Consider the following 25,128-nt stretch of genomic DNA (forward strand, 5'->3'; position numbering starts at 1 on the left):
GTCTCCCTCTCTCTGCCTCTCCCCCTATTCACACTCTCTCTCAAAAGTAAATAAACACTGAACAAAATTTTTAAGAAAATTAAGGCACGTAACTTTGTTTTTTTAAGACATAATGCTATTGCACACTTGACAGACTGCAGTGTAAACATAAATTTTACATGCACTAGGAAACCAAAAAATTCACTTGACTTGCTTTACTGTGCTAATGACTTTATTGTGGTGGTCTGCAACTACAACCACAATATGTGTGAGGTGTGCCTGTGTCTCCACCCCAGCACCTGTAACTGGGCACCATAGCTCTTAACCATTCTCTGCCTTGTTTGCTCTACTCCAAACATGCTGGCCTCTTTGCTGTTGATCCCAAACACCAGGCACACCCCAGCCTCAGGGGCTTCAGATGGCTGTTCCCTCTGCCTGGAATGCTCTCCAGCACCCATATTCACATAGCTCGTTCCTTCATCACTTTTACATTCTTAGAATATCATCCTCTCAGTGAGCTTACGCTAAGGACTTTATTCAACACTACAGCTCCTTATGCCCCAACAAATCCATTTTACCCTCATTTATGTTTTCCCCATGGAAGATATCACCTGGTAATAAACTGCAATTTACTGATTTGTTATATTCAATCTCCACCCACTAGAAAGTAAATACTATCAAGGGAAGAAGCATTTCTGTTCTGTTCTCTGCTATATCTCCAGCACCTAGAACAGTGTCTAGAACCTAGTAGGTACCCAACATATATTTGTTGAATGAAGAAATGAAGAACAGAAATTATCATCAATATACAGAAGAACAGATAAAACCAAAAGCTTGGTTTAACAAGATTGATCCAAAAATAAAAGATGAAAACCATTAACAATTAATAATGACAGGGGGAATATAATAGTTTTTAAATACACAAGAGAATAATAAAACTAATGGTATTATAAACACTAGTATTTATTAAGTGCATATTCATGCCAGATGCTGTTCTAAAAGTTTTACATGTTTTCATTTTATTTTTATTCCACGCCTGTGAGGCAATTACTATTATTCTGCCCATTTTACATGTAAGAAAACTAAGGCACAAGGTCACATAACCAGCCATCCCTGCAGCCAGGATTCCAACCCACACCCTCTGACTCCAGAACCTGTACTCTATTTTCATACAGAGATATTATGACTAATTTAATATGTATAATCTCAGACAAAAAAAAGATGTTTCCTAGAAAAATAGAGAAGATACAGAAAATCTAAAACTTACACCATTAGAAAAACTGAATCAGGAGTCAAAAATCTACCAACAAGATAGCAGGGCAAAGCTTTTATAGGCAAATTCTACAAAATCATCAAATAATCTCCAATTTATTCATACTATTTCAGAGAATTGAAAAAGAGGGAAAACTGCCTAACTCATTTTATGAGACCCTTATATAATCTGATACTAAAATTGAACGAGGGCAATGGAAAACAGAAAAAAAAAATCGTAGACAATTCTCACTTATGATCACAAATGCAAAAATTCTATTAACATGTTAGCATACCAAATGGAGCAATTTATTTAAAATAATCACAATCAGGGGCGCCTGGGTGGCTCAGTCAGTTAAGCATCCAACTTCAGCTCAGGTCATGATCTCATGATTCATAGGTTTGAGCCCCACATCATGCATCAGGCTCTGTGCTGACAACTCAGAGCCTGGAGCCTGTTTCGGATTCTGTGTCTATCTGTCTGTCTGTCTGTCTGTCTCTCTCTCTCTCTCTCTCCACCCCCCTCCCCTGCTCACTCTCTGTCTCTCTCTTTCAAAAATAAATGTTAAAAACGTTTTTTTAAAAAAAAATCACAATCATATAGACCTTATTCCAGAAATGCAAGGATATTTACCATTAGGAAATATATTAATGTAACTGACTCACTGACATTTGGGGCCAGATAGTTCTTTACTGCAGGGGCTATTCCTGTGCATTATAGGATGTTTACCAGCATCCCTAGCCTCTACCCATGAGCTACCAGTAGCACCATCCTATCAGCTGTGACAACCAAAAAAATGTCAACTGAAAATGTCCCAGTTGAGAACCACCAATGCAGGGGCTGGTGAACTGGGACCAGACCCAGACACTTAATGGAACATGGGCCATTTGTACAGACCTCAGAAGCACAGACCAAACTAAGTACTTCATATTTCCTAAATACATTTCATTTCATTCAACAGGTTATATATTTATTTTAATGTTCAAACTGTCCAAGATGTGACCAGAAGGAGCTCCTTCAAACTAGCCCCTACACACAAGGACAATTCTAATCCCCAAATATTATGACCCTGTCACTAACTGACTTCTGGAGTACCCTCCCTTGGTGTCAAATATTCTTTTCACAGAGAATACATCTTGAGTTTATATTAAGCAACTGCAAACATATTAATAAAGTGCTTTTAAAATCTAAGTTATTTGGTGGCTGGGTAGCTCAGTCGATTAAGCATCCAACTTTGCCACAGATCACAATCTCACAGTTCATGAGTTCGAGTCCCACATCAGACTGTCAGTGCAGAGCCCACTTCGGATCCTCTGTCTCCTTTTCTCTCTGCCCCTCCCCTGCTCATACTCTCTCTCAAAAATAAATAAACGTAAAAAAGTATCTTTAAAAAAATCTAAGTTATTTGGGGATTATATGCTATTTTGAGATCTATTTTATTAATATCAGTACCAAGAGGCAAATCTAAAAAAAATTTTTTTAATGTTTATTTATTTTTGAGAGAGAGAGAGAATGCGAGTGGGTTGGGGCAGAGAGAGAGGGAGGCACAGAATCCGAAGCAGGCTCCAGGCTCTGAGCTGTCAGCACAGAGCCTGACGCGGGGCTTGAACTCATGGACTGTGAGATCATGACCTGAGCCGAAGTCAGACGCTCAACCGACTGAGCCACCCAGGCGCCCCCCAAGAGGCAAATTTAAATAAAAAATCTGACTCACTTAGTGAGCATTATTGTGATAAATGAAGTTATTCAAACTAATTCTGATAATGAATCCTGAGTTTGGATTACAAAAGATAAACATTTTCATCAATAACATTCAAGATAACTTTCATATAGTACTAAAAAATATTTAAATTACACAGAAGACACCAAAAAAATTGACTAATACACACTTATTCAAAGACAAAGAGGTGTGGAAGGTTCTTTCTATAGGTATTTCTCAACTTACATACAAGTAACCACTTTTAGCATTTATTTGTAATTCCAAACTCAACCCAGTATTTCACCAAAATGTTTTAAATATAAATCATAGAACTTTCATGCTGATACAAAGAATCTTGGAAACAACATTGTTTAATCACCACTAAAAAAAAAAAAAAAAAAAAGGCAACACCAGCCCAGAGAGGTAAACTGTCACTGAAATAGTTACTAGGAAATCTGGAATTTAAATATGGTTCTCAGGATTTCAACACAAGAGCTAGATTAAACATGTCTCTTACATGTAAATAGAGAGATTAACACTTTAGTCCACCAGAAAAGCTATTCAGCCCACAGTGTGGCTGAAACATTTAGCAATTCAGCAATCCACAGGGAACAACGGTATTGCAGTAATCATTATCAGAGTAACCCAAAAGTTATTACGTGCTGTCACTGAGAAGTTTTTTTACATAATAGATTTTGGCTAGGTAAGTTAAAAGATGATAGGAAGGTCCATGAATAGTTCTGTCAGGATTCTCACAGGCTCTGACAGAGCTGGTAGGCCTGGTGCTTTACCATACCTAACTTTACCATACAAGTTAGGACTTTCCATCTCCATGACAGCCATATACTATCAATGGGGGCATATTTCAGGCACAATTCAGGTTGTCTGGAGCCTCTTCATTAACTGCCAACTCTTTTAACATAAGATTTGTATACTTGCCCTGAGAATGCTACAAGAGTATACAGGCTACAAGCCCTGAGTATACAAGAAAAATACTGTTACAGATGATGCAACATTCAAGGCTGCTAACTTTTATTTTCTTGAAATAGAAGATTTTAGATAAAACTCTGTAATCTTCCCTCATTTTATAAGTTCTCCTCAAATTTTCAAGAGTGTTTCCTTTGTTATCAAATTTAAATAACTGGATTTACGTGTAGAAAATCATTGATGAGACTCATGCTTCCTCCATCTTTACCCGTCTGGTGTGATCAACTCCTGGTTCTCCCATGATCTGAGGCCTTTTCCTGTTCTCTTTCCCATCTTCTTCCTCTACTTAGACTTGAGGCTGAAAACAGGATGATTGACCCTCTCATGATCATGCTGATGTTTCTCATACTAAAATAGTCAGTTGTGCCTCAAGAAGGAAGTGGATTCTCAGTTATAAACTTCAAGGATCATCTTACAGTTAACACTATAAAGAAGCTACCAAGTAGAGATTTTAAATCCTCATTGTAATGGAACAGAATTTCCATAGATAGTAACCACTGGATGAGATACATAACGGCAGCATATGAGAAAGGATATGTTTTCTTCTCTTTAAAGTTGAAAACGCAAAGTGATCCAGATAGCTTTTTCAGCAGTTAAAGATACAGCGTGTTATTTTTCAAACTCTATTAAAGTTAATTATTTCATTGAGTCTTAGAATTGGAATTTTGCATGGTAACTAACGAAATGGGTAAAGCAACACCGTACATACCCTGAGTGGCTGTTGGAGGTAGTTTGAGGGTATTGTCTAACTTCTCCCAAAGGTAAGTTGGCCGAGGGATGCCTTCCTCTGAGCTACAGAGCAGGATGACATCGCTGCCGATATCCTGGGATCCTTGGATTTGGCAGTGTGGGGCAGAAGGGGGAACTACAACAGGAAGAGTAAGGAATAGAGTACGTATTTACTATGAGCCACCTGATGATGGAGGAGACATCAACATTCAGTGCACTGGAACCTCAGATAACAATGTTTATAGAACACATAACCAGAAGACTACCTCGTGAGTGATGCCAGTGACTAGTCAGGACCCACAACTTCAGCTGGCAGGGGGCAAACATGGAAAAGGGGCTGCATCCTTTCATTATACTTTGAAGGAATCTTATGCTCTTCGTTTTGCATTCCTTCCTCTGAAGAAGAATGCTGAAGGTCCTTCCTGCCCACACACTGCCTTTAGAAACATGACTGAGCATACCCATGTTCACAGCAGCATTATTCATTATAGCTGAAGGACGGAAACAGCCAAGTATCTATGGATGGATGAATGGATAAACAAAATGTGGTACATACATACTAGGAAATATTATTCGGCCTTGAAAGGGAAGGGAATTCTGACACGTGCTATAGCATGGATGAGCCTTGAGAACATTATGCTAAGTGAAATAAGCCAGTCATAAAAAGACAAACAATAGATAATTCTACTTATATGAGGCACCTCGAGTAGTCAAATTCATACAAACAGAAAATAGGAAAGTGGTTACCAATGGCCGGGAGGAGAAGGAAATGTTGTTTAATGAGCACAGAGTTTTAGTTTCATAAGATAAAGAGGGTTCAGGAGAGTGGCCGCACAGCAGTGTGAATGTACTTATCCCTACAGGTCTGTACACTTACACACTGGCTCAGATGGTAAGTTTTATGTCATGTGTATTTTACCACAATTAAATTTTTTCATTACTGAAAGAAGCCACTTTTAGAAAAGATATTTCAAGGAAGAGCAACCACTGACCCTGCCAGCAACTCTCTGGGTAAGACGACCCTGACAAGATTCTTTGTTACTTTACAAACAAAAACCTGACAGACCTACTTTATGCTAAATTCTGCTTTATGGTGGGGGAAGTTAGAGTCAAGGTCAAGTGTGTCTACTACTTGATCATAATGCAGTGGACATTTTATAATCATTAAGACAAATAAGCACATAAAAGACACAAAATTTAAAAATTATGAAAGAAGAACACTAACGGAAGAAGGCGGTGCTTTGTAGCAAGAATGCAAGCAAATGAAAATATCAGCTAACCCCAAGGCTTGGAGTCTCATGTTGGGGGATGGAGGAAGTAAAGTCTGAATCCAATGATGGTATACTTGTAATGCTAACGACTTTTCGAGAAATACGTTCAACCTTTCAAAAAAGAATGAACAAATGCATAAAAGGTAAGTGCAGTAGACAGAGAAACCAGGAAAGGAAGGGGTGGGGGAGAGAGAACCATAAAAGGGTATGAGGTAGGAAAAGTAAAAAATCTCAGAGAATCCTACTTGCTGTGATGGGGTAAACCAGTCCCCTCAATTACTGCCTTTGACACTGCCACCATGATGCTATAAAGGAAGCCCAAGATAATTCTTTGAAGGTAGCATCAACTATAAAAAAAATTAAAGGATTTTTTTCTTCTTTTAAAAATTGAAAAAATTAACTTAGATAACGTGGGAAGACAGTCACCTAATTTGCAGGTATAAACATCAGAAAAACACTGAAACTCCATTAGTGCTCTATATTCAGTACTTGAGTATTTTTAAATCTCTGTATTTAGTAAAAACCTCTGCATAATTAAAAATTACACAATTCTGAATATACTACAGTGTTTCTAAGATAGAAATCTCCAATCTGGTCCTTAGTCTTCTTACTTTGTTTGAAGACTAGGAAAACAAGGCACCATGGCTATCGCATAGTCTCACCCAAAGAAGGAAAATGGTATCCTCAAGTACGTCAACAACGGAAGGGAAAAGAAAGGGCAAGAATTTGCCAAGGAATAAGGGAGGAGATTCTGAGCCAAAAACAGGAAGAAGGACAATCAAGAGTATCAGCCTTCTCTAACTACCTCCTAGGTCTCCCCCAGTGAACTGAGCTTAACTGCATTTAGGAGGCAGTGTTTTATTTTAGAGGCAGCAGAAGTGAGAAACAAAACGTGTTTAGAATGGACTTAATTTAGTATGACGTATTCTAAGTATACTGTATAATAGAAAAAGTGCCTGTGTGAGACAAGACATTGTCTATGCCACCTTTAAAAAGGCCCTAAAACTATACAGTCTCTTAATACAGTATTGAGACCAAATTGATCATATGATTTATCATTCAAAAAGGATGCTTTTGAGGACAAAAGGATGTTTTACTGAAATTATGCCAGGACATGAGGGGTAAGCCGAGAACTGCGGTGAGTCTCCTCAGTCTATGTGGACATGAAGCAGTCATTTTTTCTCACGTGTGCTGAAACTTCTGCTTTGTACAGAAAATAAGTGATTCTTGACTTAACTTGCTCTCAATGATAAGTCCTATCCTGTCAACACTGAAGAAAAATGAGAGGCTACTTGTGATTGTGTTTTTTACCACCTTTCTCCACTTTCAGGACAAATCATTTAAGAAGCTTTAAGGAGCCACCAGAAGTGGCAAAAGGGATGGGAAGACTATGCGTAAAAAGCACAGAGACGCAGAGTCCAGGCAGGGCAGATAGGAGAGGAATCAAGAAAAGGATGCCAGCAGACTGAAAGTGTAGAAGGATGGTCAAAAGTAAGTATGCTCGAGTACAGTCACAGCATAAGGAAAGCCAAGATGCCTGCAACATCCTGCCACTCACCTAAAACTGTGAGACCGGTGACCCCAATGTTTCTGCCCCCTCTATCTGGAAGGTTGTTGACCAAACACTGGTAGGTGCCTGTATCTGACAGCTGAGTGTTATTAATGAAGATAGAGACGTTGGTGGCCGGCATAGTGCCTGTAAATCCTACCCTACCATGGAACCGGGGGGCACCATCGAACATCTGTCCACCCTGGTACAGAATGACCTGCAAAAGAAAGTAAAATAAATAAACTGGCCACTACATTCCCTTCTAGACACATAACACATAGCAGTAACTATCTGGTAGATCGTAGACTGCATCAAACATTGAAAAACTTTCTTATCTTAAACTTGTCCCCAACCCTTTACTACAGCATCAGTGCACAGGCGTATATGGGGATTCTAAATTCTCAGATACCAAATTAAAATAACACTGTTTCCTTGTCTAACTCATCAGAATATAGAAAATGTCTTTAGTGCAATCTTACTATCAGCCCATAAATATTTTTATTCAAATAATTCCAAAATAAAAAGTTTAAACAATTAGCACTGCCATTCTCAGGCTTACCAGGTCACAAGATGACAGATCATGGCTACAACCTGAACATAACTAGTCATGAGAGAGAAGAAGCATTGCAGATCCCTGATTGCTATTCTTATGTCCGTTTCTATTATCAAAATTAACTATTCAGGGGAGAGGACTCAGAACGCTGCTGCCAAAAGCCTTGTGGGCTGAGAATGAGAAACTTGCTTCTATTTCAGTTCTATCTGTAAATATTTGGGCAACTACACTCAAGTCTTTCTTTGCCTCCTAAAATGATAAGGTTGAACAAAATGATCTCAGAGGCTCAGTCTAATTAATTATAAAAATTCCATGGTCTAAAGAAATGAAAGAAGCTTCTAAATATACATATTTGAATTCATATCAGAAAATTTAGCTTATTGAGTATTTTTAGGTAGTAATAAGCTCACTGAAGCAGAAAAGCTTCGTAACAGTAATAAATTATCTTTGGGAATAAATGCGTAACTGTGGTTACAATTCATTAATTTTCTGAGCATTATTTTCTACAACAGTTAATACCAATTATGGGTCTTTTACCTATAATTGACAGTTTACTAGGTAGTAGCTTCTATTTTTGTGTACCTTAATTTATTTGAGACTCTTTGAGGCTGGCTAGTATGCCTGGCGATGTTTATTTTAAAAACACTTGTGAAATTAGACAAATAAACCAAGTACTACTATCTAATGTTACTTCCTTAATATTATCACTGTCTCTAAAACATACTCTCATCCATCTGTGTTACTGACAGTCCCTTCCTGTCAAAGCATATGTTACTTTTTCTATCTTGCTTTTTCCTATCAGCAACACCTTTTGGTAAAATTCCAGGTTCCTACGTAAAATTTTCAGAAGGATTCCCCTGACATATGTTAAAACAAGAAAGTCTCTTAAAAAGAGGATAATCTCTTCTGATGGTTGACTAATAACACAGGAGTAGGATTTAAAACAGCATAGGCACAGGGAATGTGCCATCTTATCCTACCTAGAAATCAAATATATACTCAGGATGCTTTCCTACCCACCTCTTCTGAAAAAATTAATATTTGAGAGGCAGCATGAAGTGGAAAAGAACTACCTGCTCAGGTTGATTAGCATTGGAGAGAGGAATGACCATCCAAATGACATTGAGGTTAATGAGGGCAGCGCTGGTAGTAAAAGTACAGGGCAGGACTGCCGTCTGGCCCCGGGCCACTTGGATACTCCCAGGGCTCTCAGAGACTTCCAGGGAAGCTGCAACACCTGCAAAGCAGAGAACAGGAAGGTTATGTGCTCACCCTTTCCTGACAGACCAAACCTCTTCAGAAAACGCTTGTGTGTTTTACATTATCAGTAATGTAAACAGACGGACATAATAATCTTACTAAACAACTTCTAACCAGTCATTGACTTGAAATAATAAAAACAGTTACCTTTATCTCTTAGAAACCACAAATGAAAAACATTAGCAGGTACTTACTTTATTTTGTAAGACAATATCAGATATTTGGCCAGATTCAAATACATGGGAGAAGTTAACTGATAGGGTTTGAACAAAACTTGCAATGGACAGGGAGCCTGCGTGGCTCAGTTGGTTAAGCGGCCAACTTTGGCTCAGGTCATGATCTCAAGGTTTGTGAGTTCGAGCCCCATGTTGGGCTCTGTGCTGACAGCTCAGAGCCTGGAGCCTGCTTTGGATTCTGTGTCTCCCTCTCTCCCTGCCCTTCCCATGCTCATGCTCTATCTCTGTCTCTCAATAATAAACAAACATTAAAAAAAAAAAACTTGAAACGGTGAGGACGGATGAGAAATAAAATGATTTTTTTAAAGGCATCAATAATAGCACACTTAAAATTAAATGCTTACATATTAATCTAACAAAATATGTGCAAGATCTAAACACTAATAACTGGGGGCGCCTGGGTGGCTCAGTCGGTTGAGTGGCCAACCTCCACTCAGGTCATGATCTCATGGTCCATGAGTTCGAGCCCCGCATAGGGTCTGTGCTGACAGCTAGAGCCTGGAGCCTGTTTCAGATTCTGTGTCTCCCTCTCTCTGACCCTCCCCCGTTCATGCTCTGTCTCTCCCTGTCTCAAAAATAAATAAATGTTAAATTTTTTTTAAAATAAACACTAATTACTGTAAGACGCTAATGAAGGAAATCAAATAAGCACAAAAATGGACAGATATGCAATGTTCATGGATTAGAAGATTCCATTCTCCCTAAACTGACCTATAGATTCAGAGCAATCCCAATTCAAATCCCTGTAGGCTTTTTGTAGCTACTGAAAAACTAATTCTAGCAGACATGGAAAGGCAAAAAACGAGAATAGTCAAAATAATATTGAAAAATAAGAACAAATGTGCAGAATTCACACTATCTGATTTCAAAACTTGCTATAGAGTTATAGTAATCAAGACACTGTGGTACTAGCATAAGGACAGAACACCAGATAAATGGCACAGGATTTAGAGTTCTGAAATAAACATTTATACATATATTTTTTAATATGAAATTTATTGTCAAATTGGTTTCCATACAACACTCAGTGCTCATCCCAACAGGTGCCCTCCTCCATGCCCATCACCCATCTCCCTTCCCTCCCACCCCCTATCAACCCTCAGTTTATTCTCAGTTTTTAAGAATCTCTTATGGTTTGGCTCCCTCCCTAACTTTTTTTTTCCTTCCCCTCCCCCATGGTCTTCTGTTTATATTTATAGTAAAATGCTTTCAACAAAGGTATAAGACAATTAAATGGGGGAAAATAGTCTTTTCAATAAACGGTGTTGGAACAATTAGACATTAATATGCAAAAAATTAACTCAGACCCTTACCTCACAGGATACACAAAAATCAGCTCAAAGTGTATCACGGACCTAAACATACCAGCTAAAACTATAAAACTTCTAGAAATAAACATAGAAGAAAATCTTTGTGACTGTGGGTTAGTCAAAGAGGTCTTAGATATGTCACGAGTACCCAAAATCATAAAACAATTAAAAAGTTGGATTTTGTTAAAATTTTAAAAACTATTGTACTTCAAAACATTTAATTAGGAAAATAAAAAGCCAAGGTACAGACTGGGAAAAAAATATCTGTAATTCACATATCTGATAAAGGACTCCAATATATAATATATATGGAACTATTACAACTCAATAATGAAAAGACAAACAACCTAATATTAAAATGCATAAAATACTTTAATAAACATTTATTTCAAAAAGTAATAAGCACATGGAAAGATGCTCAACATTATTACTCATTAGGAAACTGCATATTAAAACCACTGGAATGGCTATCATCAAGACAAAACCAAGAGCTTACAAGAATGTAGAGAAACTACAATCCTCATTCATTGCTGGTGGGAATGTAACATAGAACAGTCACTTGGGAAAATAGTTTCAGTTTCTTAAAATGTTTACCATAAACTTACCATACAACCCAGCAATTCCACCCCAGTAATCTACCCAAGTGAAAACATATGTCACACAAAGACCATGTATGTTCATGGTAGCATTACTAATATCACATCGCCAAATATCTTATCAACTGATTGGTGGACAAAATGTGGTATATCCATACAATGAAATACTACTCACAAGTTACTGACACACCATGGATGAGCTTCTCAAACACATTTTGCTAAGTGGAAGAAGCCATATGCAAAACACTAATATACTGTATGATTCTATTTACATGAAATTTCCAGAAAAGGCAAATCTATAAGGACAAGAAGAAAATCAGTTGTTGCATGGGGCTAGAGAGGAGGGATGAGGGATTGATGCAAATAGGTTATATGCAACTTTCTAGAGTGATGGAAAACTTCCAAAACTGGATTGTTATGATGGTTGTACAACTCTATAAATTTCCAAAAAATAAATGAATTTTATATTTCAAATGTGTGAATTTTGTGGAATATATATTCTATCTCAATAACTGTTAAAATTAAAAGAAGAAAATAGTGATCTATCAGAATCAAATCCTGGGAAGTGAAAATCAACTTTTATCTCTTCTAAAAAGGATGCCTGTCCCCCCTGGGACTATACAACAGTACAGGGCTAACAGGAGATTAAAACAGGCCAGGGAGATCCAAGAGAGAAGCTATTCTAATCACAAAAAATACATTAAGACCATGGCAGTATCTCAAACTGTTTTACTTTGAAGTGATATTATCTCAATTCTCCAAAAAAAGTAACACTATAACATATCGCTATGATTACAAATCATTTTTAAAAAAATAAATCTACATAACACCTTCCTTCTATAGAACTTCATGTTCTTCACATAGAGTCTGATGATGTTCTCAGGAGTTAAATTTGCAGGATAAAATGTTTCAAAAAATAAGCCATCTTTGATAGGATACAAAGCAGTTTATAACATCAGGAAAAGCCTCTAAGTAAAATATTAGGGAAAGTCTCTCAGTTTTAAAAAGGAAAACTGAAAGAAACTCAAGTGTTAAGTGTCAAGGCCAACAAGGAAGGTTGATCATGGAACAGCAATGAACAGGGGAATAAGCTACCTTCTAAGGTAGAAGTGGGTTAGGGCAATATAGTTGTTACATGGGTTTAGAGTAAGTGTAGAAGCCAAACTAGCAACAAAACCTTCATCCTTTCCTTCCCCAGGTAATCCTCCAAGAAGTGAAGGGAATGTGTCCCCTTTAAACAATACAGGATAATGTGTACCTTCCACTCTCAATTCATGAATTCCAAGGTGAACTCACACAATCTTTCATACACATTTTAAAAAGAAAAAAAATGGCCAACATAAACTAAGAATGAAAGAGAAAGGTGTTGACGGAGGAAACTACCAAAATAGGTTAGGAGCTGAGTAAAGGAAGAGTAAATCCATAGGACAGGATGGGAGCTGAGGGGACGGGAACAGGTCCACTAACAGAGACAAGCCGCTGGGTTGGTAGAAGTTATGGAAGACTGACTTCATCTACTTCCCATTTTACAGAAGATTAACTCTGAAATCTCAAGTACAGACACGGCTATAGAAGAAATGAGAGATAAGAGAGAAGAAAAGTATGAGTTTGAAGGTGCAGAGATCTAGTTTGAAATCTGGCAATTTCATCTGCTTAGCTGTGTGGCCCCATGTAAATCACTTCGTCTCTGATTCAGTTGCTTCCTCTGAAAAATAGGGCTAAATGTTACCATCACATCCTCATCAAAAGGGTATGACAATAAGGGCAGTAACAGAGGCTGACAGCTGATGATGACAACCATGACTACTACTACTGCTATTAACATATACTACATACAACACAGACCATAAGCCAAGCCCACATTTAGCACTATTTACAAACACATGTGCATGTGCACACACACGCACACTCATTTAATCCACACCTCAATCCTTTACTTAGTAACCTCCTACTCATCCTTCCTATTAGCTCATGTGTTACTTTTCACAAAAGAGCCTTTCCTGACCCCCCAGTCGAGGTCAGGCTGTCATAGAGCAATGTTCCTTTCATTCTGAACACTATCCAAACTTGTGATCACACTTTCATTAGTATTCATACTTATTACCTAAAATATCTTCACCAGTATACTGGAGGTCCACTGAGAACTCCATTACTTTAAGCACATAATGAAGAACTCAATAAATACATGTTACTGAATGTATCTAATTTAATTCCTTCAGTTTCCACGCAAGAGACCACAGTAGGGTCCAAAGAGACAGACTTGCCAAAGATCTTAAGACTAGGACCTGTGTCTTCTGACTTCTCACAGTATGATGTCTGCTATACCAAACTCTCCCACAGATCACATCTCAGAAAACAAATGATAATGTTATCGCTTGTATTAAGATGAGACTGAAGAGATACTTCCTTACCAATAAAACTGATAACTGAGTGACAGAAACTCAATTTATTTGTAATTATATCTCTTCTACTCTCAGTGTCTTAGAGATAGGAACATTTAACATAAAAAGGCTGTTATGCTCTCTAGCTACCAGAATTCTCTATGGAACAGAAAGTCACCCAAGACCATAAAACATTGTATATTAAGATACCAGATACCAGAGCAAGTTTTAAGATAAACTATCCTAAAGGACTTACACAAAGAAAATGGCTGAAAACAGGCTACCTAACTTTTACAACTACACAAAGAATAAAAGGGTCAGAAGTGAACATCTGTAAAGAGACTCTGAGAAACTTCCTTGTTAGAGCTTGGTGCACTTCAGTCCCATCCCATGCCCACTCAACAACAGGGCCTAAATTCCTGGAATGTGTCAGGGCCAGGGACATCTGAGAGTTTCCAATGGATCAGAGGTGAACACACAAAGAGCTGGTGCAGGGTGATCTTGGATTCCGTCCTAGCGGGCTGAGGAGACTTCACCAAAACGAAGCTCGGGGTAGACCTCTGACTTCCTAAAGGGCAGATCACCAGCATTCTAGAAACTACGCATAGATTTCTGTATATAAATTGACTTTTCTTGTTTTGCTTTATTTCTAAACTCAGAGTGATCAGAAAAAAACTGTGTCACCTGCTTATGTTTTCATGTAGGAAAAGAAGAACTGGATCTTGAATAAATATAAAGAGATCGGGATGATAAAGTTGCTTTGGAACGGTCTCAGAATTCCTACTTAACATACGGACTAAACTGAGTACAACCGAAAATTTCTTAGAAAGAGTAAAAATAAGAAGGAGGGAAATGGGTATTTTTTCACATTTTAAATGATTAATTTTTTTCTATCTTATTAAAAAAACAACTAAAAACCCCATTTCCTTTTAGAGTGTATTTCCATGGTTTGAAATTCTAGGCAGGAATTTAAACTTTAATGCTAACTATTAGATTAAAAATTCATTTAAAATACCTTACAACTTGCAATATTTACATGAGAAATGTATAATTTAAGAGCTGTTTTGGCAGCATTTTGCAGGCTTGAATCTTTTCTTAGTACTTTCACCCAAGAAAAATTAAGTCAACTCATGAATTCTGAATGACTCTAAGCAATTAAATAAGAAAGACATAAAGCACATGGCCCCGTTTCCTCTGAGGAGTTGAAATCATAAATAACAGTTGTCTATACTCTTTCTTTAGGCCCCTCTCAAGATTTAAAACCGAGAGAAATGCACATTTCTCTCAGACCAAGAATCACACATTAGAGGAAAAGAAACTGGCAGCAAAAAATCCTTAGAAGTCTTAAGAGGGATCATCCACACCACATAGCAGCCAAGGGATAGACAAAGGATATTTCACAGTCATCTGCAGACTCCAAGAACATGAAACGTCACCTGCAACACCCATCAGAGCCAGAACACCTGAAGTTCAGGAGGAGGACTGGCCAGAGCAATCCTACTGAGATTTCAAAACAGAGTATTCACTGATATCTGAGGAGCATGTACGCATGTTTCAGGATCAGCCCAAAGGCCAGAACACTTCCCCCTGGGAATATAGTCAACAAAGCATCAAAAGGATTGGATGGTATTTGGGAGGACTATGTTGTCCAGTCACCCAAAATATTAATATCAGCAGTCACAAAGTGCTAATTGTGACTTATATGATTCCCCTACAATTTCATAAGTGCTGTTTCTTACATTTAAAAAGACATAATATAAAATTCATTTAACCTACGCAAATTCAGTTCTGTTGTTCCATGAGACTGAAGTAAATTTCAAAAAAAAAAAAAATTCCATATTCTATGTTTTCTGAAGGAAACGTTGGAATAGCATACGTCCCTAATATTGTAGTGGTTTTTAAAACAAATCGCTTTCTCCTCATACTGTACCCAAATTTTCATTAAATAATCTACCATTATAATTATTATTATATGATTTTTAAACTGCCATCTGAACTAAAAAAAAATAATGTTTATATTAATTGACATTAAATTATATTTTGGCCATCAACACAGTACTAAACTAAATGAAGAATAAATATCTGGTTAATTTGATCAATGTAGATGGCTTCATTATGCACTGGTCATCTATATTAATAAATCTATGGGATCACTGGCAAATCTCTACTTCATTTGATGCCATATCAAACAATATACTTTACTGTTGGTACACAAAGGCAAACTACTGTAAACTCACATATCCTTATCTTCTGGCTAAAGCAATGAATACTCCTACAGAGTCCATGACTCATAGTATTACCGTATTATATTTCTATGCTTTTACGGTTCCCTTCAGGTACTATTACAGTGCCTTGTCATTACCGTCTCCTTTTCAACCACAAACATTCCTTGGGGACCATACTAAGGGCAAATAGCATGCCAGGAGATCTGGGTATTGAAATGATTTCCTCAGAGCAGACCCAGAGATGAGACAGAGGGAGCCCAAAACCCTGTACTAAACCAATGCTCAAGGTCTACACTATCACTCTTCAAATAATCAAAAAGTATATACATCTGCATCTATTAGGTGAGTGACATTTCCTCAACAAGAGCTCCTAACACTTGATCAGAATCCTCTACAGCAAGTCTCCCACTATTATTGCCCTCTCCTGACTTTATATATGGCTTTGGGAATAGGTATTCTATTCCACTAGCAATTCTCTTTGCAGGGATGACCACAGCCCAGCAAGGTGACAGACCATTTACATACATATTTTGTTTGGCCTATATTATATGACTCCAAGTTTTTAAATACTTTGAATCACTTACAGTTAAATAACACAAAACTCTACATTACCAACTTACCTTGAAAAATTGTAAAAGTCAGTAACATTGGGCCTGCAATTTCACACAACAATTGATCACTGCTGCCCGTTAGACAAAGCATGAGCTCTCCACATTGTCACAATCCCCATCACCCTTATTACTCTACAATATGACCCACTTTACTCAGTCAGGATACCCGCCTGACTCTTGTGGGCATTTGTGTCTGCAATCCTTTCTGTAAAACTAAGTGAGTAATGTGATTATAACTAACTGTTTACAGAAGCAAGCCATAAAAGCAGAACCAGGTTTTGCAATGTTATGATGGGACATGATGCTATGACAGCTACCATAGCCACAATTCCCTTCAGGGAAAGCAGAATGAGACAATTCCTTACACACGGGTTACCATGGTTTGTGACACAGGATCTCATTCACATCCTGACGACAAGTGATTCTACCAGGAATGGGCACCTGACCAAAACAGTCACCTATAGACTGGACAGTTGTTTGTGAGGTAACTGTCATGAGATCCTGTCCAAAGATACTGCCAAACACAATGGTGCCTGGCAAATCAAGGAGGACCTTCCTTCTTGGTGGAGAGCTTGAAAAAGCAGCAGTATGTGAAGAGAGAAGAGCTAGGTCACTGAAGTAGGAATAAAGAGGGACATTAAATAATGATGAAGGCATCAATTCATCAAGGACATAATAGTCCTGTGTATGTACCTAACAACAGGGCTTCAGAGTACATGAAGCAAAAACCGATAGAACTGAAAGGAGAAAAATAATACCAATCATAGTTGAGAGATTGGAACACTCTTCTGTCATTAACAATAACATAGAAGAAATTCATAGAATAGATAAAAATCAGTAAAATACAGAAGACCTAAACAATACTACCAATGAATTTATCATAACTGAGTTTTTTAAGACACTCTACTCAACATCATAGAATACACATTATTTTCTAGCACACATGGAACATCCACCGAGACAGACAATAGTCTAAGCTACAAAATAAATTTTAACAAATTTAAAAGAATTAAAATCATACAAAGAATGTGAATAAAATTAGAATTCAATAAAAACTTAGAAAATAATCAAAGATTCATGAAAACCTACTTCTAATACTTCACTTCAAAGGTGAAATTACAAGGAAAATAAGAAAATATTTTCAATTGCATGAAAATGAACATAGAACATTTCAAAATTTATGAGAAACAAAGACCACTTAGAGAAAAATTAATAGCATCTGAATGCTCATATAAAAAGAAGGCTTATAATCAATAACTTAAGCATTCACCTTAAGAAAGTAAAAAGCAAATTAAACCAAAAGCAAGTTAAAAGAAGAAAAGTACAAAGAGAAGAATTCAATGAAAATGATAATAGAGTAAATCAATGAAATCAAAAGGTGGTTCTCTGAGAAGGCCAATAAAATTGATAAATCTCCAACCAAACTTCTCAAGAATGAGAAAGAGAAGATACAGCTATGAAAGAGGGGACATAGCCACAGATTCTAGAGACAGTAAAAGAATCATAAAGGGATATTATAAATAACTTAATACTAACATGTTTGGTAACACAGATGAAATTAACAAATTTCTGAAAGGGACAAAGTACCAAAGCTCACACTAACAGACAGAGACAGCATGAAGAGCCCTTTGACCGTTAAAGAAAATTAATTTCATTTGCATTTCAAAATCCTCCCACCAAGATATCACCAGACCCAAATAGCTTCATTGGTGAACTCTGCCAAACATTTAATGAAAAAATAAAGCCAATTCTATCTATAAACTCTTCCAGAAAAAAAAAATTCAGTTTATGAAGCTGGCTAACATTAATTACACTGATACCAAAATCCAACAAAGACAATACATGCAGAGAAAATTACAGACTAACATCCCTTCTAAACATAGACATAAAAGTCCTTAAAATATTAGCAAATTGAATCCAGCAATATACAGAAAGAATAATTAATCATGACAAAAGTGATGTTTACCCCAGGAACACAAAGTTCACTCAATATTTGAAATCAATATAACTTACCATGTCAATATACTAAAAAAGAAAACTATATAATTTTTTGATAGGTACAGAAAAAGGTGACAAAAGTCAATGTCTATGCATTATAAAATATTCATTACAAAAACTCTCTTCAAACAAGGAATAAAAGGAACTTCCACAAACTGGTAAAAAGTATCTACAAAAAAACCCAAACCAAAACAAAACAGCTAACATCATATTAATGATTTAAAAAAAAAACAACTTTTATAAATGGCTAAAGTTGTTTTCTTCTTAAGATCAGAAACAAGATAAGGATGTCTGATCTTGCCAGGTCTGTTCAACACAGAGGTCCTAGCCATTGCACTAAGGCAAGGATAAGGAGAAAAAGGCATACAGATTGGAAAGAAACAATGTAAAATTGTATTTATGTGTAGATAACACAATCATCTACATTAAAAATTCTAATAAATCTACAAAAGAGCAACAAATTTTAATTAATTAGTTTAACAAGGTTGCAAAAACCAAGGTTGATATACAAATACCAACTACATTTTTAGACAGTAGCAATGAAATTTTGGAAATTAAAATTGTAAAAATAATACCACTTGTAGTAGCATCAAAAAGATAAAACCCTTGCGGATAACTTTAATGAAATATCTGTAAGATCTATACAATGAAAATAACAAATCTTTGCTGAGAGAAATTAAAGGACCTAAATAAATGAAGAGATAAACCACGGCCATTAATCAAACCTTATACTGCTGTCAAGTCTCCCTGAAGTCATCTACTAATGTAATAAAATTCTAATCAATATTCCAGTAAGCTCTTTTGTAGAAAGTGTCAAACTGTTTCTAAAATATACATGTAAAAGCAAAGATCAAAATAGCCAAATTTTGAAAAGGAAAAAAAAGTTTGAGGACTTGCTGTACCTGATTTTAAAACATTCAATAAAGCTAAGGTGATCAAGATAGCGTTGGGTTGTCATAAGGACAGACTTATAGAGAGTCCAGAAATAGAACCACATGTATGTGGCCATTTTATTTCCAACAAAGATGTCAAGTGGGAAAGAATATGCTTTTCAAAATATAGTGCTAGAAAATTGGACTTCCAGATACAAAAATATTAGATTTACCCTTACCTTACACCTTTATAAGGTTAACCCGAAATGGATTGAAGAGTTAAATATAAGAGTAAAACCATAAAATTTCTGGAAGAAACATGAAAGTCTTAATGACTCTGAATTTGCAAAATACTTCTTTGGATACAAAATGCATGAATTATTAACCTATCAAACTCAACACCCAAAAAACAAATAATCCAGTGAAGAAATGGGCAAAAGACATGAATAGACACTTCTCCAAAGAAGACATCCAGATGGCCAACCGACACATGAGAAAATGCTCCACATCACTCATCATCAGGGAAATACAAATCAAAACCACAATGAGATACCACATTACACCTGTCAGAATGACTGACATTAACAACTCAGGCAACAAGAGATGTTGGTAAGGATGCAGAGAAAGAGGATCTCTTTTGCATTGTTGGTGGCAATGCAAGCTGGTACAGCCACTCTGGAAAACAGTATGGAGGTTCCTCAAAAAACTAAAAATAGAACTACCCTACCACCCAGCAATTGCACTACTAGGCATTTATCCAAGGGACACAGGTGTGCTGTTTCGAAGGGATACATGCACCCCCATGTTTATAGCAGCACTAACAACAATAGCCAAAGTATGGAAAGAGCCCAAATGTCCATCGATGGATGAATGGATAAAGAAGATGTGGTATATGTGCGTGCGCGCGCGCACACACACACGCGTGCGCACACACACACACACAATGGAGTATTACTCGGCAATCAAAAAGAATGAAATCTTGCCACTTGCAACTACATGGAAGAACTGGTGGGTATTATGCTAAGTGAAATTAGTCAGAGAAAGACTAACATACGACTCCATTCATATGAGGACTTTAAGAGACAAAACAGATGAACATAATGGAAGGGAAACAAAAATAAAAACAGGGAGGGGGACAAAACAGAAGAGACTCATAAATATGGAGAACTTTGGGTTATGGAGGGGTTGTGGAAGGGGGGATGGGCTAAATGGGTAAGGGGTACGAAGGAATCTATTCCTGAAATCATTGTTGCACTATATACTAACTAATTTGGATGTAAATTTAAAAAAATAAAAAATAAAACAAGTTAATAAAAATAATAATAAATTAGACTTTCAAAATTAATAATTTCTTGTTTTCAAAAAACATTATTAAAAAATAACAATACCAGCCATATTTTGGTAGAAATTACTTTCAAAACACATCAAAGACTTGTATTTATAATACAGAAACAGATCTTACCATTCAATAAGAGCCCAATTTTTTAAATGCACCAGAGAAAACATACAAATGGGTAATAACATGAAAAGAATTTCAACTTCATTAGTCAACAGGGAAATTAAAATCACAAGGCGGTATGTCTACAATGAGTTAAACTGACTGACAATACCAAGCGTGGACAAGAATGCAGAGTAACTCGAACTTTCATACCTTTCTGGAGGACTGCAAAGTGGTACATATATTTGGGGATATTTTCACAGTTTCTAACAAAGTTAAATATGCACTTAACCATACTATCCAACAATTCCAGTCCTAAGTATTCATCTAAGAGATGCAAAAACACCGAAACACCTATGTGCAAAATTTTCACAGCATCTTTATCCACAAGGCAAAAAACTGGAAACTCAAATGTCCATCAACTTACAGATGGATAAAAAACTTGTGAGAAACAAGAGAACATGCTACTGATGCATGCAATATAAATATCAGAGCCATTATGCTAAGTAAAAGAACCCAGAAACAAAAGACTACATATAATATGTACCCATTTTTTTAAAAATTCTGTATAATGGAAAAAATAAAAGTATAGGAGCAGAACACACCAGTGGTTGCCTGGGGATAGAGCTAAGGCGGAGAGGGGAAAGGGCATGGAGAATGACCGCACGGGGCATGAATGGACACTTTGAGGGTGACAGAAATTTTCTACATCACAATTGTGCTGGCTATTAGAAGACTGCAAACACTGGTCAAAACTCAACAAACTGTGTACCTAAAAGGGGGGGACTTTGTTGTATGTAAATTGTACCACAATCAATCTTCTTTAATTAAAAAAAAAAAGAGGATTGTTGGGGAGCTCTCAGGACCACCGAAATGGCTAAAGAAACAAGCTCAAGGATTAAACTCTAGGAAAATATCCAAAACTGTGCTGTACAACTGGCTTGAGAGAACACTGCTACAGCTGTCCCTGTCACCAACCCTAAATGCCAGGACCCTACTGCAATGACTGATGGTATCAGTTCTCTGTCTGGCACTCCACCCGACAACACTATGGACCACCAAAGCCATCCTCTTCTGCAGTTATCCATGCTCAGCACAGAGGTCGTTTCTCACTCTGCTCTCTTCCAAATCATGGTCTCATCCATGTGCATCTGACTGGAGAGCCAAAGGCCAAGCTACACAAGAAGCTGGAAATTTGAGTTCACACGTCTAACAGTGGGAAGTGGACTCATAATGTGGGAATTTCTCCAAATACAGAAATACTATTCAAAATAGGATGGCCAGACGTTAACAGGACAAATGTTGACTACAGCAAGCAGCAAGTGGAAACATTAAAAGCTGTTTCATTCCTTCTTCTCCCCTTCCCCTTCTAAGCCTGTCTTTGTCAAGTCCTCTCTAGTTCCTAACTTCACAGCCTTGTGCAAGGTGGAAAGCTGAAACTCCTGAAGACAACAGGCTTCCTGTCTCTGTAGTGAAAGCCTGTGCTCACTGAGGAAACTATCCTGAGAGAGAGGAGCTGGGAGGGCCCCGCTTTGAGCTTGCGAAAGGAAAAGAAGGGCTCCTGGGAAGGGCATGGAAGCTGGCCAAGTTCCTGCAGAAGAGGGGACCCCTGTTCTACTTTCCTCAGAGGCCAAGGGAAATAGCAGTGCTTCAAACGGGATGGCTGCTCTGGACACTGGGGCCCTGTCATTCCAAGACTCCTTCTGCTCCGTGAGGCAGGGAAGCTGCAGAGCAAGACTTCAAAGGACCCTGCAGGTTCAAACGTGGGGAATGCGGTAGTTACTCCATGGAAGACCAGAGGGGTCCCCCAGTGTTTGGATTCTGTAAGAGATCTACCTGTGGGGAGCCCCAGTAGTAACTGATATTAAATTTCCTGCTACAGGGGTAAAAAGAGACTCTCAGATTTGTATTCAACTCGATTTAAAGAAAACAGATGAACAGACATACTTTGTAAACCTTTGTGGGTCCTAGGAATGAGAAGTGTAATTTTAAAATGAATATTAATGCCCCAAAGGTTATATGAAGGACTTAAAAAAAATCTCTGGGCTTTCGAATTCCAGAAATCCCTGTTTAGAGACAGGGCAAGGAATGGGGACAGAAAACGGACAGTCTATGAGCTATTTTTTCAGTGTTTCAGGATTGCCTTTTATTACAGGAATAACCCTCTGGTCAAATTTGAACTTGCCAGTGACTAGCTGCTTTCAGAAGGAAAAAAAAATCAAAATTCCTTGCTGTTTAGTTTTCTAAAGAACTTCTGAACATCTAGGTTTTAAACCTGGACAATGACTAGGGTAGGAAGAACGTACTTTTCTTCCCGGGCTTAGTTTTGCTTTGTTTTCTAAAGAAATTACAGCGTAATTTAGTTTATATTTTGGTAGGCCTTTCTCACATCATGACACTGTAGCTGAGTGCCAGTATCTGTCTGGTTAGCAGACTGAAGATTTATATTGGGAAATACTAACTAGAGTTTCCAGATGGCAAAAGGCCAAATAAATGGCCTTTACTGTTAAATACAGCCATGTACTCTCAACTTCACCACCTGGTTGAACACAGCCCCATTCGGCTCTAATGAGCAAGCGCCAGTTGTTTAATGAAGCATTCATGTGATAAAAGAGGCTAAATCAACAAGTAGAGTTATTTATGAATAAATAAAGCCATCTGAAACCACCAGGAAGGATGTTATATTCCGAAACTAATTAAATTCTTTTTTTTTTAAATGGGTCCACTGAAATATGTTATTCTCATTCGCCAGTAATACTGCCTCCTTCCAAACTAAACACCATTTTTTTTTAATTTTCTTGATCTAGTGGATTTGTTTGTGTTAGTACCAGTTTAACTTTTAACAGTTTAAAGCACTGAAATATGTAAATAGGATCAAAAGAATGAAAAGACAACTTCCTGAATGGGAGAAAATATTTGTAAATCATGTAATTGATAAGGGGCTAACGTCCAAAATACATAATGAACCCATACTACTCACCAGCAAAAGCACAAACAATCCAATTAAAAAATGGGCATAAGATCTGAATAGACATTTTTCCAAAGAAGACATACAGAAAACCAATAGGTACCTGAAAAGATACTCAACATCACTCATACCGGGAAATGCAAATCAAAACTACAATGAGGTATCACCTCACATCTGTTAGAATGACTATCATCAAAAAGGCAAATAATAAGTGTTGGCAAAGATGTGGGGGGGGGGGGGGAAGGAAACCCTTGTGCACTGCTAGTGGGAATGTAAACTGCTTCAGCCACTATGGAAACCAGTAAGAACGTTCCTCAAAAAATTAGAAATGATCCAGCAATTTCATTTCTGGGTATCTACCCAAAGAAAATGAAAACACTAATTTGAAAAGATACATATACCACTCCCGTCACGTTCACAGCAGCATTATTTGTAAGAGCCAAGGCATGAAAACAATCTAAATGTCCATAGATGGATGAATGAATGGATAAAGAAAAAGTGGTGTGGTGTGTGTGTGTGTGTGTGTGTGTGTGTGTGTGTGTGTAATATTATTTGGCCATAAAAAATGAAATCTTGCCCTTTGGACAACATGGATGGACCCTGAGAGCATTGTGCTAAGTGAAATAAGTCAGAGAGAAAAAGATAAATACCATATGAGCTCAGCTATGGGATATAAAAACAAACAAATTGAGCCCATGGGTATAAAGAACAGCCTGGTGGTTGCCTGAGGCAGTAGGGGTAAGAGGCGAGTACGTAGGCAAAATGGGTGAAGGGAGGGCAGAAGGTTCAAATTTCCAGTTACAAAATGAATGTCATGTGGATGTCATGTACAGCATGGAGACTATAGTTAATGATATTGGACTGTATATTTGAAAGCAGGAGAGTGAATCTGGAAAGTTCTCATCATCTGAAAAAAATTTATAACTATATGTGGTGAGAGATGTTCATTGGATTTACCATGGTGATCATTTCACAATATACAAATATCCAACCATTACCTTGTACACCTGAAACTAACATAATGTGATGTCAACTACACGTCAATTTAAAAAAATGTGGAAATAGGGAGTTTATTATCTATCCTGTTAGAAGCTCGTACCAATCTGAGAATGCAGAGAGAGGTAATACGACCTCATAATTATTCACTGACACAATGCATCCGAGTACTTTTCATGACCTTCCTTGCAGGCTCTGCTTACTCTGGCCTCTGCCTC

At 37.3% G+C, this 25,128-nt stretch overlaps 1 protein-coding gene across 3 annotated transcripts in view; it reads right to left on the reverse strand.

Annotated features, from left to right (window-relative positions):
* IGSF11 (immunoglobulin superfamily member 11) overlaps positions 1 to 25,128 on the reverse strand; it is a 128,920-nt gene that overhangs the window by 16,509 nt on the left and 87,283 nt on the right. For 2 of the 3 annotated variants that reach the window (XM_043594224.1, XM_043594223.1), the window contains exons 2-4: positions 9,093 to 9,256; positions 7,476 to 7,683; positions 4,627 to 4,782 (exon numbers count right to left, since the gene is read on the reverse strand). In XM_043594224.1, the coding sequence (XP_043450159.1) occupies positions 4,627 to 4,782; positions 7,476 to 7,683; positions 9,093 to 9,256 (528 nt within the window). The remainder of the gene's footprint in view (positions 1 to 4,626; positions 4,783 to 7,475; positions 7,684 to 9,092; positions 9,257 to 25,128) is intronic. The other variant, XM_043594226.1, reaches the window with a different exon arrangement.

The sequence above is a fragment of the Prionailurus bengalensis genome, chromosome C2 (assembly GCF_016509475.1).
Source record: "Prionailurus bengalensis isolate Pbe53 chromosome C2, Fcat_Pben_1.1_paternal_pri, whole genome shotgun sequence".
Lineage (NCBI taxonomy): Eukaryota > Metazoa > Chordata > Mammalia > Carnivora > Felidae > Prionailurus > Prionailurus bengalensis.